General features: G+C 38.0%; 1 protein-coding gene across 7 annotated transcripts in view; it reads left to right on the top strand.

The window, feature by feature from the left end:
* The window catches only part of TBC1D1 (TBC1 domain family member 1), a 105,005-nt gene that overhangs the window by 40,262 nt on the left and 50,336 nt on the right, over positions 1-14,407 (top strand). For all 7 annotated transcript variants that reach the window (XM_039385006.1, XM_039385008.1, XM_039385007.1 and 4 more), the window contains 2 exons: positions 10,630-11,163; positions 14,192-14,281. In XM_039385006.1, coding sequence (XP_039240940.1) covers positions 10,630-11,163; positions 14,192-14,281 — 624 coding nt within the window. The remainder of the gene's footprint in view (positions 1-10,629; positions 11,164-14,191; positions 14,282-14,407) is intronic.

Below are 14,407 nucleotides of genomic sequence, written 5' to 3'. Positions count from 1 at the left end.
TTCAATCAGTCTGGTACTATGTCTCTTCTGTACTGTGGGGTTTTTTTTATTATTTTATTATTTGTTGTTGTTGCTTTCTTACATAGGAATATGAACAATTTTGAGACTGAGACTCAAATTAATGAGGTTCCATGAACTTCTTCTCTTGTCATTCATCAGTTGCATCATTAGTAATTCTAAACTTCTGTCAAGCATCATGTACTTAGGTACTGGTTACTGTTATTATGGCATTTATTTAAATAAACCAGATTAGGCAGGTAAATGATTTGACTGCAGCTTTATATAAATGTAATGCTGTAGTACAGCTGATGGAGAAGGAACGGAAGTATGAATTTCGGCAGTTACTCTTTGGTTACTAGTGTTTTCCTAGATGAGCTTCCAATCAGTTAGCACTGCCTGCTTAGGACAGGTGAACTGCATAGCGCTGTACTGAGCTGACCAAAACAAAGTCGTTGGCACAGCCTGCAGATCTATAGATCTGACACTGTAGGTCTATAGTGAAATTGATACAAGACATAAATATGAGAGTTTTTCAGCAGGGAGAACCTTCATGGCATTTTCATAATCTGGAGGCACTGCTAAGACTTCTTACTTCTTGTTCTGAGGTACTTCTGGAGTGGTACCTTGGCTTGGCTCTAGGATGGCTTTCAGTAGTGATCCCATAGCTCCATTTGTCTTGATGGCAACTTTTATCTATGCTTTGACAACTCTTCCTCATTTAGGAGTGAATGTGCAGCTTTATCTAAAAAGAACAGTGTCATCTTGGGTTTTCTGTTGAGACATGCAAGCTCCAATTGACTGTCAACACAAGGAGCAAGCTTGGCTGCTCTGTGACAAACTAGGGAGAGACCAGCCAATGCAATTCCAACATTTAAATGAAGAAATGAGATCTTGTTAAGATGTCCAAAATCATGAATAAGTGAAATTGTACTGTGTAGGATGGTATTGCAGGATTGCCAGACATAGGATAGCTGTTCTATAATCCTGCTTTGCAGCTGATCCGTTCCTACCATCCATGTTGGCATTTGCAGTGAAATACTGGCTTTCAGGCAGTCTGTAAGTGAATGGCATGTTTTCCACACTGATTGTCTTCCTCTGAATACATCATTAAATAATGTTTTCAGTTATCTAGTATCCCATCTGTTTTTCCTTTCTCCCCTCACTGTTCTAGCACACTTAAGTACCTTATGCAAACCTACTGAGTCTCTTACAATGACTTTCAGAGACACCTGATATAAGGATTTGTGGAACAGCCATTCTACAAAATCATCTTTTTTCTTGAGCTCTTTCCTTTTTTCTTGCAAGTTTTTTGTCGAATCTGGACCTGAGGGGAATAATAGAATACAGGAAAGTTGAACTTTTCACCTACTGTAAAATTTTAAGACAGCTTTATCTTCTAACAGAAGGGAAACAGGGTCTAGTTCATCTATCATCAGCAGAAATTGGAAGGGCTGAGCATTTAGGACAATGATCCTTGACTCTTTGGAGGTAAAATTGGCAACTCGCCTAATGCGATCTGGCTGCTTCTTAATGGAAAGGATCTTGAGTAAACAGCTTGCTCTTCTCTTTTCTGCCCAACAACGTTGCATTGATAGCTTCCAGTAAATGCAAAATATCCTAAGGAAAGCAATGTGTTTTGTGCTGTCCTTGATAACAGTTTAGCAGTGATTTCTGACAGAGTTAAACATGACCTATCGTAACTAAATTTCTTCACAAAAAGATGAATAATGTTAATTCAAATGACATGATAAATGTTTTCATGTAAATAGTCCTCAGTGAATCATAGGAGCTCAGAAAGCTTCCTGTGAGTAATTAGTTTAAAAATTCAGTCTAATTCTATAGGTTGTTAACAATTTCCCAATATGCTTCTTAGGTAATAAGGATCTTGAAAAAAGTTGAGGGCTCTCTAGGTATATTGTTCTTCCTTCTCTTCCATGATATTGAATACACTGTACCTTAGGAATGCCTGGTAGAAAACCAGAAACCCAAAACTTTAACTTGATAAAACTCTGAATTATTCTATGTCTGGATCATAAAATGTGTAGATATTCCTAAGATGACCATTGATGTAGGAATAAAAGGCTGGCAAACATCTTATGTTGAAAATAAATTTTCAGAAATAAATATATTGTTATTTTGGGTGCTTTGCAATGTATTTTAGAAAAAAAATAAAACCTAGTGTCAACTACAGGTGTGGTTTTCAATAGAAGTATGTAGTTATTTGACAGGTTTGCATAATCCCATTAGACCTTCTGATAAGAAACCATCACTAAAATACATATCTTAGAAAAAAGCCACCATAACTCAAAAAGCCCTAGACATTAGAAAACATTTGCTTTACAGCTGAAAAGGGCAAAAACTGGTGAACTAAATAACTGCTTTTTTAATCAATGTCAGAGTGGTTTCCAAGGGATGTTTAGCCATTACTTTCCCATCCTTTTCTCCTGTGAGTTGACCTGAGGCAGCTGAAATCTACTACTGCATGACAAAGCAGCAAAGGTGCTCATCCACAAGCCAAATGAGTTCACAAAGATATTATACCAATCAGGCAGAATGCTGGAAAACACTGATCAGCTTCTACACTCCAGTTCCATTGGGCCTTTATCATTTTAACGTTCGAGTAAGATTCTTCCCATCAAAAAAGTTGTCTGTCCCTGTGCCTCTCCCTAGCAGCTCTAGGAAGAAGGACCATGAGACTGTCCATTTCCACAGGCAGTCTGTCAACTCAGTGTTGTTAGAGTAAGAGAGATGGTGTTTTACTTTATTGCAGGGTTTTCTCCCACGAAAACCTCAAAATAAATTTTGAGGGGAGAGGGATTTTGACACCTGTTTGGATCAGCTGTCAAGAAGGTTATATCAGAAGTAACCTTAGTTGTAATGAGGACACGCATCACAAATGGAATTTTCCTCCCTTCTTCTTTGGAATTGGATATTGATAAAGAGGACAGAAGAATTTCAGGCTTTATGTAATTTGAAAAGAAATTATATTCACTTCTGTCTGTTTTGCTAACCCCTGTTTTGTCAGTTGTGATATTTTGATAACAATTTTAATAACTGTGTCAGAAGTCTGAGAGCAGAGGAGACCAGAGCCTGTACCCTAATGTACAAATGGAATTTACTCTGATAAATAATTTTTTCCCAGAAAAGATGTTCTTAGTAACTAATTTGCTGTTTTAAATCCTGATATTGCCTTTCAGTTCTAAAAGATGACAAAACTACAACAAATTCACCACCACCACAAAAAAAAAAAAAAAAACCACGCAAAAAAGCAACCAAACAAACAAAACAAAAAACCCCCACAGAACTCTTGTCCTGAAAGCTTTCAAACACCATTGCTGTCTTTTTCCATTTATAACTATCTAAGAGGAGGCTTCCTTCTGTTTCCCACCCCTTAGCCTCCGGCAGAATCCTGTCTCAATCCTCTGAAGGGAACTGCTTGCAATTCCATCCTGCACCCGTCTCCAAAAAAAGGATTTAATCTCTGTTGATAATGAATGAGCACAGATATTTCTAGCTATTACTTTACGATAGGTATTGTAGTCACCTTATTCAGTAATCTCCTTATAAAATGTGAGCAAGGAACTCTGTAGGTATGACCACCAACTACTTTTATGTCTTGAAGTGCTGTTTTCTTTTGTGAAATTGTGCAAAAAGAAAGCTTTGAAACAAACTATGGAGAAGATAACACTATGAAGGTGTTAATACATTATTTGAAATATCTTTTGACTTATCCCACACTTGTTGCTTGTTAGTTTATGATACTGAATGAAGGAGCTGAAAAAGCAGTACAAGATGAAAAGAAATGGTTTTTACTATAAGAACAGAAAGGGGCTGGAGAAATACAAATTAGTGACACCATGTAATAAGCCCACCAGGTATAGGGCAGAGTATACTAACATTCTTCCCAGAAGCAGATTTTGTAGGAATGCCCCTTCAGAGCCAATCAAGTGCTCTTGCACTGCAAGGTGTACTAAAAGCCTGTGGAGACTTCCTGTCAACTGCAGTTTGGTTTTGGATTGTGCATTTTTGTGGGGAGGGGTCCAAAAGTAAGCAGCAATCTGGGATATTGCAGTTCATTTTTGGAGAGTAGCCAGGTTTTGTTCCATTTCAGGCTCTAAGTAAGGTATGTGTTGAGAGCATGTGAAAGAAACCCTCAAAGTGTATCTGCAGCATGTTGCATCTCTCTTGGGGAGGAAGCACCACCACATAATAGAGCAGTCCAACTTCACTGGAACACCGAGTACAATGATGTTCTATTTCTGAGCTTGTTTACAATACTCTATAAACAGATTCTGCAAATATTGGTTTGTGGCTTTTTTTTTTTTCTCCGAGGGGAAGAAAACCTTTTTGTGCCTCTTTAAATTGCATGGAGTACTCTCCCATTCACATGACTTTGCAAAAAGTGTACCCTTTTCCATCAGCCCCTCCCAGCCCTCTGGTTGAGCTCCGACTTGTTCTTCTTTTCAAAAGACATTCATGAGATCCCAGGTTAAATGAGACACCCAATGCATTTTATGTACTATAGAGAGAAATGAGCTAGACCAACTGGATGGTGAAGCTACCAAGAGTGGCAAAGTACGTAGTTGTTTTATGAGCAGTGGGGATACAGCCGCAAAATTTTGGATTATATGTGCTGAGGAGTGAAGTCATGAAAGGTGAACTGTCTCTCGGTGCACCTGCCAATCTTGAGTACTGAGGGAGCTGCTGTTAAGAATGTCATTTTGGTTCTACCCGTGGTGCATTTGTTATGCACAGAAAAACTGACAGGAGCTTGAAAAGATGGTTGACAGCCAGGGAGTGGAAGAACTATAAATTTACTCTTTCCATAGAACTGTTCATTAGGGGTTTATTCCATAGAACTGTTGATTAAGAGTCAAGGCGCGAAAATTTTTAAAGCAAGAATTGAAGTTAATGACTGGGAAAAGTCAGCAAGGTGTAGGAGGCTATAGAACAGTCTCAAAGCAAGATAATAGAAATTAAAAAGCCTCTGAAAACACTTGAGATAAGACCTGAATATAAAAGGGCTTTCACTAAATTGGAAATTACCTGCAAAAGTCTGTAACTCTTTTCTACCTTGAATTTCTGCTAATGCCAGGTAATAAGGAAATTCTGTCTTGGAATTCCTACTTGGAACTGTGCTGGATATGACCTCCAGTGCCTCATCTAAGTTTGAAGTTGGATCTCACTTGAAAGTTTGCCTTGCTTTATGTGGGAGACTGCACCATCAGAGGTCACTTCCAAATTAATTTATTCTGTGATTCTGAAAGGAGAAATTGTGCAGAATCTCAATTTAAAAGAAAAATAGTCCCACTAAAATATATTAATTTAAATGCTTTAGGTTTAAAAATGCTAAACTTTAGATTTATTGAGTGAGGATAAATGTCCAAGAACTCAGTTGACCACTAGTGTGCATTTAAGGAGTGATAAGGACAGGAAGTGCTGATCTGCGCTGATCACTGCACAGCTGTTTTGTTAAAAGTGTGCTGAAAACAGACCAACTGCTTTCTATTACTTAGCAAGCTACTGAAATCAAAGATTTTTATGCAGTTTTTTTAAAAAATGCAAATAAATACTTTGTTGTATCATCTTTTACGTATGTTTTGTATGTTTAAAAATATTTTCCTTTCTTCTGTTCTACTACTTTTACAAAGTATCCCATGATTGTAAATACCTTATGGGTGACAAAAATATTTCTGTCTGTCCTGATACAACTAGATAGCTTCTCCCAAGATTATGTAGCTGTGTACCCTGGTTTTTTCTGTAGCAGTACTTTCTAGTAAAATAGAGAAGGAAAGGTGTTAACAGCAAAAAGTATGTTAGACTTTTTGACATACTTTATTGAACCTGCTATGGTCAGAAAAAAGGCAAGTAAAAACACTTAAAAATCATTCAGATGTCCTCTCACACTTGAATAAGCTGGCAAAATTCAATCAAAACATCTACTCATTGCAAGAGCTTTGTGAAAAATTTTTAAGGCTTTGTTCTAGCCACCATGGTATGAGACCTTCTGAGATTCAGCCTAAGATCTGACTCTAATGTTTTTCAGTCTCCAGCAATTTATGGAGTCTGTTGTGTAAGACCAGTTCCTGACAGCACAGCTCTGTCTTATATTAAACAAAACCACCTATGCCCTTGAAATAGTTAAGCCTGTGCTTGAGCCCTTCACTGACCTGAAGCCTTATGAAGAGACTGATAGGTATAAACTGGTAGATTTGTACTGTAGGTATAAACGCTGCATAACGTCTAAAATTATAAATTATCCCACTTTTTTCTTTTTTTTGCCTAGTCTTGCCAGCTGATGTTCTTTTCCTGTGACACGCTTTGCTTTCTTACCTACTGTGTATAAAAGAAACAGGGAATCTTTTTTTAGTCTAGTCTTATTTACCAAAAAGGCAGCTGTCGCATTCAGCTGTTACTGGGCTTTTTTCATTAAAATAGTTATTAAGTCTTTCTTAAATCTACTGGAAGGCTGAAGGAATTGACCTCTTACATGCTTGTATATAAACTAACAGGGTGACTTGTTGCATGCAGCTTCAGTTTCTGCTCCTTGTTCTGCAGATGCAGCAAACCTGTGCATGCTTAAAAACCAATTGCCTTCTGTCATGGTTTAGTGCATGGCATAGAAGCTGTAGCTATGTGTCTCTCAAAGCTGAGAAACGTGCACTAGGAAGTTCTAGGTGTTCATTTCTATTTTGCTTGAATGCCTAAGAGTCAAGTCACAAGAGTACTCAGCATTTCAGTTCCCTGCTTTGTCTCTGCAAAATAGACATTCTCATTATAGCAGAAATACCATGGTATACTTAAAAAAAAAAATCTCAACAGTCTAGTGTTTAATGGTTATGGATACATGATCTTTTACTGTATCTAATTCAGACACTCTAAATGCAAAAACTTTGCCTAGTATGGTTCAGCTGTGTCTTCTGTTCAGCAAACCTGTTTGGCCTGGACTGAGTGATAAGAAGGTAACATTCTGTGTTTGGTAAAGTTTCATCGTTGCTTACACTGTTGTTCTATACTTAGTTTTGTGGGTTTAGGGAAATAATTTTAGGTCAGCAGCAGTGGTTTTTCTGGTTACAGAAATAATCTTTATCCACTAATTACATATTTATATTGAGAAACAAGTCAGAAAACACTTAAGAATGGAACTATGCTAGAAAAAGAATTTTTCCATCAGGAAGAAATCATACGTGTGTGCAACAGTCTTCCTCCACTGTCTTAACAAGTCTAGATTAGTAGACACAATTACATATAGGTGTGTATAAGAATGGTTAGTATCTAAAGTCACCAGGGTGACCTTGGGAGGTAAACTATTTCAGCCCCTGCTCAGGCCTATGTCCAGCCAGAGTTTGCATATCTACAAGGATAGAAACTCTGCAACCTCTCTGAGCAACTTGTGGCAACCCTTCCAATAAAAAAAGATCGTTTTCTTATGTTCAGAAAGAACCTACAACCTTTAAAAGACTCTAAGCAACATTAACTTAATTCAGGAGCAACTTCATCCCTGCTGCTTTTTGATACAAATTGGAGAGCCATAAAACCTGATTCTTTTTACATCTTAATTGATTCCTGGAGGTTTGCAATAGATGTGGTTACTGATCACCCAATGGCATGCAGCTTAATCTGGAAGCATCCCATCTGTGGTAAATAAACATTTGCCAGGATAGAACCTACATCATTATTTTAATAATTGGAAATAATCATATTTATTTTTAACTAGTGTTTACTTCATGTTTATGTACTCAGCATCCAGGTCTGTTTGCTGAGGGAGCCAGCATCAGATGGCACACAGGAGCATGTGGATTGTTAATTTCTCAATACTTGCACAAAAGGCTTCGAATGGCACAGGCAGATAGAAAGAGCACAGATCTTGGTCAGACCAAGAACAGTTCCAGGGAAATATGTATTTTGGTTTTCTTCTCATTCATCGGGGATCTTGTCTTTACTAATAAAAAAAATAAATGTTTAACATAAGTAAGGGTCACAGGAAAGTGAGGTAGTGATTTGCTGCTTCTGCTGCTGCTGCATCAGTTGCCTAATCAGAAGTATATAAAATTATATTAGCAGGCTGTGAAATTGTTTTAGGTTTATAAGTGGGAACAGAAGAGGCAGTGTTTTTCAGTAAATCTAGCACGGAAGCCAGCTGTTACTTATCAATGACATGATTCAAGCCTTAGCATGTGTGAAAATAAATAAATAAATTCTCCCCTTGATTTTCCATCAACAGGCCTGCTGAGTCTCCTTAGGCATAAAGTTTATTAACCACTGCAAAATACTTCTGTGTGATGTACAGTCTTTTCCTAACCACTGTCTATGTAAAGTACAGCCACTACTGAATAGCAATTTGATAACAAAAAACATTGAAGAAATCAAAATCAGTAACCCCACATCTGTGATGGATCCATAATGCCTTGTCAGGGCTGTAGCTCAGCTGTAAGACTTGCATTGCCTGCACTGCTGGAAACTCTGCTTGTAGTCATCAGCATGCACGATATGGGGGGAGCTTAACCCTGGTTGAGATAGTGGCACTCTGTCTGAGTGAGAGCTGGTGTTCCTGGCCTTAACAAAGTAAGCATAGTCCAAAAAATACCTCAGTCCTTTACTGTCACCTCTGCAGCCTCAGCAAAAGTGGACATGGGATAGCAGGTTTCTGCGTGTATCCCGGGCAACTCAAAAGTAAAACTGCCTATGGCTGGTGAGTCCAGACATTCCCACAAGAGTAAAACGTGTTTATTAAAAGTGCTAAAGCAGTTGCAGCTTGAAATATTGGTATAATAAAATTGTATGTTTTACTGTCATCCTAAAACCCACTAAAAATTGATTCTTTGAAGGAGTATTAGGAAAATAAAACTGAGGTAAACCTTGAGCTCACTGTAGAGCAAATTTATATTGTTTGAGGTACTAAAGATTTGTTTTACCATTTTGTTCTTCTTGTATATGATTAAGAAGTTAAGCACAAAGCTGCCTGAGCCCAAGGCTTTCTGACTGGTTTGTGACATATCAGAGAATGGACTTATGAATTGCTGACCCTGTTTTTCTTACCCTTCTCCCCCATTGTCTTTGCTGAATGATTAGCTGATGACTCATGCCTTGCGCTCAAGGGTGAAGTAATGCTTCCTGAGTCCTCTTATTTATTTTGAAATCTGTTCCTTATTTCTGTATTGTTTTAAATCCACTAACTGTATGTGTGTGCATGTCTATCTGTCTGTCTGTCTGTCTATCTGTCTAATCTATCTATCTACCTATCCATCCATTTCTATCTGTGTTTCCTTGTCTATAAAAAGAATCTTATTGAGATCTTTATGAGTGAACAGCCAGAATATAACCATTCAGTTTTCACTCTTCAATTCTTTTTCCTTTAAGTCCTTTTCTGTTTCCTGAGTTGATTTATATATCTTATGATTAAGCAATAGATAACCATAAAAATGTCTGAAAAAACCAAAGACCATGTCTCTGAAATATTCTTTAGGTTTAGGGATGCCTTTTCTCGTAGGGGAGATGATTCTTCTGGGCTGCTCTTTTAGTCTGCTTCTTCCAGACTTCTTTCTGTACTATCTGCAACCAAATACTTGTAAGTAAAGCAAGCTTCAGTTGATGCTTGACAGAGGAGATTTGTTTTGTCAGGAAATTAGCACACTTCACATGGATTTTTCTCCAAGTGATTTCAGTAAATAAAAAAGCTGGCAGAATTATCAGTTGTAATCGTAGATGGTGGCCCCACATTTCTGTTGCAGCAGCAGCAGAGGCTGCAAAAGAACCTTAATCTCCTAGGTCAGTCAAAGCAGTGTGATGTAACCAAGCATGAGCTTCGCAGCAGCTTAGCAGACAGCATATGCATATCACTGCCTTTAACCATATCAGCAACTGTGACCGTTTACTGTCACTAAAAATGTGTCAGATGGCAGTTTGGGTTCTAATTACAACATCTGTTGGTCTGTAGCAGACTGCTCTCTCTCCTACAGATGCCCTGCAGGTCATACTGTATGTGGAAGTAATATTATTTTGAAGTGTCATCTAAGATAGTAGAATAAAAATTAACATCTGAAATAAGAATATGTTTCTTTAAAAAATACAATTATCTACAGTTTAAAAAAAAAAAGACCTAACACCCAACTGCCATAACAATGCAATATGCTGTTATGAAAGGGAAAGCAAATTTGCAGGAGACTCATTAATCTGCATGACACGAGTGTTTGAGTTACGGCGAATTGAGGGATAGGGGGAGACCTCCAGGCCTTATGCTTCCAGCCCCATTACCTGCGAGGTGAATGCTTTCTGAAGCATTCTTATGTTTCATTTTTTGTTGGAATTTGTCATGTTATACTGGTTGCTTCAGGGGCAAAAGTTTTACTGGAAACACAGAGCATTACAGGAGATGAAGCTCTTTTGGCAAGGTGTTGATGACGGTGAACTCCTGGCAGGGAGACAAACGAGCAATTCCTCTTATCAGTGTTTAACTGCTATAATGTGTCTATTTGACAAATACAAGATCACTTGAACTGGTCTTTTCTTTTTGAAAACATAATCGAATTAGGCGTTCCAGAACAATCACAACAGGGAGCACCTCTTAATTTTGCACCTTGTCATAGAGCACGTGATGCTAATGTTGTGTATTTCTTCCCCCTCCTGTAGGTGCCTGAGATTATAAGCTCTATTCGACAAGCTGGGAAAATTGCTCGCCAAGAAGAGTTTCAGAATAATCTCTCAGATATTGAAGACCCTTTTGCCAAAAAGTTCGAGGTGCTGTTCTGTGGACGGGTGACAGTAGCACATAAAAATGCACCTCCAGCACTCATAGATGAATGCATTGAGAAATTTAATCGTGCAAGTTGTACAAAAAATTCAGATTTCAACTCATCGTCCCAACAACATGAAACTGCCAATAACTTCGGAGGCTTCTCTTTCAGTAGCAAATTTCGGTCTGTCTTCCAGCCCTTGGTCAGTGAAGAGGAGGAGAAAAGGCCAATTAGGAAATCTTTTTCTCAGCCTGGGCTTCGTTCCTTTGCTTTTAAGAAGGATTTCCAAGAGGGAAGCCATAGAAGTGACAGCTTTGTCAGGTCTTTTGAAGAAGATGCAATTTCACTGAACCTAAAAAGTCAACTTATCTATGGACACAGTGTTGTGCAGCCAACTGACATTGCAGAAAACCGGACAATGTTGTTTACGGTAAAGCAAGATTTGCAGCTCCCGGTGGCATTTTCACATTTTGGAGTTTGGAGTGGCTAACACCAAAGCAGATGTTCTGACAGATGGCAGTTACTTCTTTGATAATTTAATTGCAATTACCAAAGCTTAACTTAAACTTGCCTGTTTCTCTGGAGAGCATTACCTATTAGTGCAAATTGGTTTACATATCCAAATAAGTTTATATTAAATAGTTTAAAACTGCACTACCTGAAACACTGGGCTTCTAAATATAGCTTTTAGAAAGCTATGGCACGTTAGTAGATAGTTACGCAATTGCATAATGGTACATAGTTACACCAACTGGTAACAGCAGAAATAAATTTCCAGATGAATGAGTTATATGTAACTAGAGCAGAAGGACCAAACCATGACTGAGAGCTAGTAAACCTTATGTCCCATATAAGCAGTGTAATTCATGAAAGTGCTCCTGCTGCCAGTGTCTGTATAATGATAGAGTAATGTAATAACTTCCTATGCTACTGCACACATACCTCCACTCCTGCCCTGCTTTGGTGTGGCTAGCAATGCCCTTGCCTTGATAGGTGAGCAGCAAAACTATTTTCCAAGATTTGAGAAGCAAGTAAGAAATGTGTTATTTGCTTGTCTTCTAATCCTCATGATAGATAAGCTATATTATATATATATATTTTATATATCTTGTGTCTTGTAAACATAATGCAAACCTGGAGCTAATACTGCAATGGCTAACTGTTCTGAGGTCATCTTGGATCTGTCAGCTTCTGTTGAGGCTGGGCGTTTTAAGGACAGTAACAGGAGTGTGTGCAATTACAACAAGTTTTTTGCAGGGAGGTATTATATCTCTAAAAAATAACACAAAGAAAAAGTTGTAGTTAGTTATACCTTATGGTTGTGACAGGCTGGCATCAGACAGAAGTAGAAGATGGAGAGAAATTTTCTTCCCCAGTAAAAAGAAATCCATGTTTACCTTCTTCTCCTGACATGTATTTCACATAAAAAAATATAGATACCGTTTGTAATAATGCCTAATTTTTAAACAAATCATGACCCGTTATTAGTTCACGGCATATATTTTGGAGATAGAGAGATTATAGATGCACTGCCTAGGTCCAGATACTCTTACTCTAGTGAGTGCATTTTCAGTTTATATTAAATAGATGCCACAGTTCTGAAAGACACATGCACCTTCAGCCTGAACATGAAATGTGCTGACAGGCACATTTACCACTTGTGGGGCTCTGCTGATCTGACTTTCTGTCTTGGGTTGCTTTTTGCCTGAGAAAATATTGTTTAGTATGCACAGCTGTATTCTTCTGCTATTCAACCAGTCTAAATTCAGCTCAATATCAGGAAGTGAAGTAACTGTAGTTTGTGCCTTCAGTATCCACAAGAGAGGAGCTCATGGCAGTGCTGTGTTTGTTGTTTAGCTGTCCCCTGTGTTCAGCAGGTTCTGAGTAGCCACAGCATGCACAGGTCTTCAGCTTTGCTCATCCTTTTTTTGTGGCTACATATGAAACATTTACAAGTAACTTTATATCCAAATGAATAAGAATTGTTGGTATGTAATTAGTTAAGGTTCTTGGATTTTCCAGGGCACTGCAGCAAAGGTTGGTTGGTGGATGAGGTGTGAAAAATACTCAGATTAGTTACCTGCCAACTCTTCTTACCTGGTTCAAACAGCCCTGATTTTGATATCTCTTCCTGAAGAACTGATTTCTTAGCCAATTTCTTAGGATTTGGGGCGTTTTACTTGAAGGCTTTTCTCCTGGCTGTATGTTGAAAGGGGGGGGAGGGGGAAGAGGTTCATTGGTTTGGGGTTTTTTCCCTTGTTCAGTTGACTTCAAATGATCACTACTGCCTTGGGACCAATTGTGAAAGTAGTATGTGGGACTGAGCTATAAGAAGGAGCCTCTTGCTGCAGGGAGGGGAAAGCAGCAGTGAGCAGAAGGAGGCTGCTGAGTAGGTGTTAAAAGGAATAACCCCATGAACACATGAGAGGTCAGCCCCAGGGACAATACAAGGAAACCAGCAGGGAGCTATGGAAAACCATTGTGAGTGGTTGAAGTAAAAGAAGAGGTGGAAGGTAAATGCACGAGACCATTTTTAGACACACAGAGGTGGCACATCTCACTGGATTCATTCATGTTCAGGATTCCACCCTTCCCCCTTTCTTAAGAAATTACAGTTATATAGGTGCTGAGGATGTTTTTATGTGCAGCTTTTGGGATTTGGTAGCAGGTTTCTCTAAGTCACACTCACGAGTGTGTCTGGATTCTACCTATCTTCCCTAAAATCTGATATTAGACTTGTCTTTAGCAGGTTCTCTGATGTGCTAGAAAATAGGAGGATTTGATTTTTTTCTGTTGCAATCTTGCAAAGATATTGCCAGAAGTTGAAAAATTGAAAACAGTAGTTTCACTCTAAAAACGCCCTTTGCCCGTCAAAAGATATCATCATCTTTTTGGGTCATTTACTGTACAAATGGCCTACAGATTACATTAACTTTGAAAATATACTTCAGTAAAATCATTTGTATAGTTGAGTTTAAGGCTTTAAATTAAATGTTATGTGTGTCTTAAATAAATAAATAAAACCTTAAAAATAATTAGCTTGAATATAGGGAGAGGCACACACTTGGATTTAAACTTTAGGACAATTTCATGAAGTAGTTTTTGTGAATGTAGTACATGCCAAGACTGCAGAAAATTAGAAGAATGGAATGTGAGTATATTTCTCTCAGTGCAAAGTAGGTTACTGTGGTATTACGTTGTTCTCATCTGTTTAAACACTATTGTGAGTCTCTTGTCTTAAATGTGAAACTAAACCTCAGTGCAGTAGTGTGCAGAGCTCTCAATGCCAAATCGATGTTGGTTCAGTATTCTCCCTGGTAATAAGTAATACACTAATAGGTCTAAATATACAGGTAGAAAAAAATTGAGATTTATGTTCAGGAAAGGATTTTATAGTGAGACAAAAGGAAGTGTAATGTTACTTGTTATCATCTTGCTATTTATTTTGCTCTTTTTAGATTGGCCAGTCTGAAGTTTACCTTATCAGTCCTGACACAAAAAAAGTAGCAATTGAAAAAAGCTTTAAAGAAATATCCTTTTGTTCTCAGGTAAGATTGCAGTGTATTCTTCCTCTCTTTTTTTGTTTTGTTTTGTTTTGTTTTTGTTTAAATATTCTCTCCTTGTGAGTGCTCATGTACTCCTCTTTCCTAGCATTCCAAATGGATTCTCTAAAC

This window comes from Pipra filicauda, unplaced genomic scaffold, assembly GCF_003945595.2.
Source record: "Pipra filicauda isolate LSUMZ 115617 unplaced genomic scaffold, ASM394559v2 scaffold38_size3968069_pilon, whole genome shotgun sequence".
NCBI classification, from domain to species: Eukaryota; Metazoa; Chordata; class Aves; order Passeriformes; family Pipridae; genus Pipra; species Pipra filicauda.
This window is presented reverse-complemented; position numbering and strand designations above follow the sequence as displayed.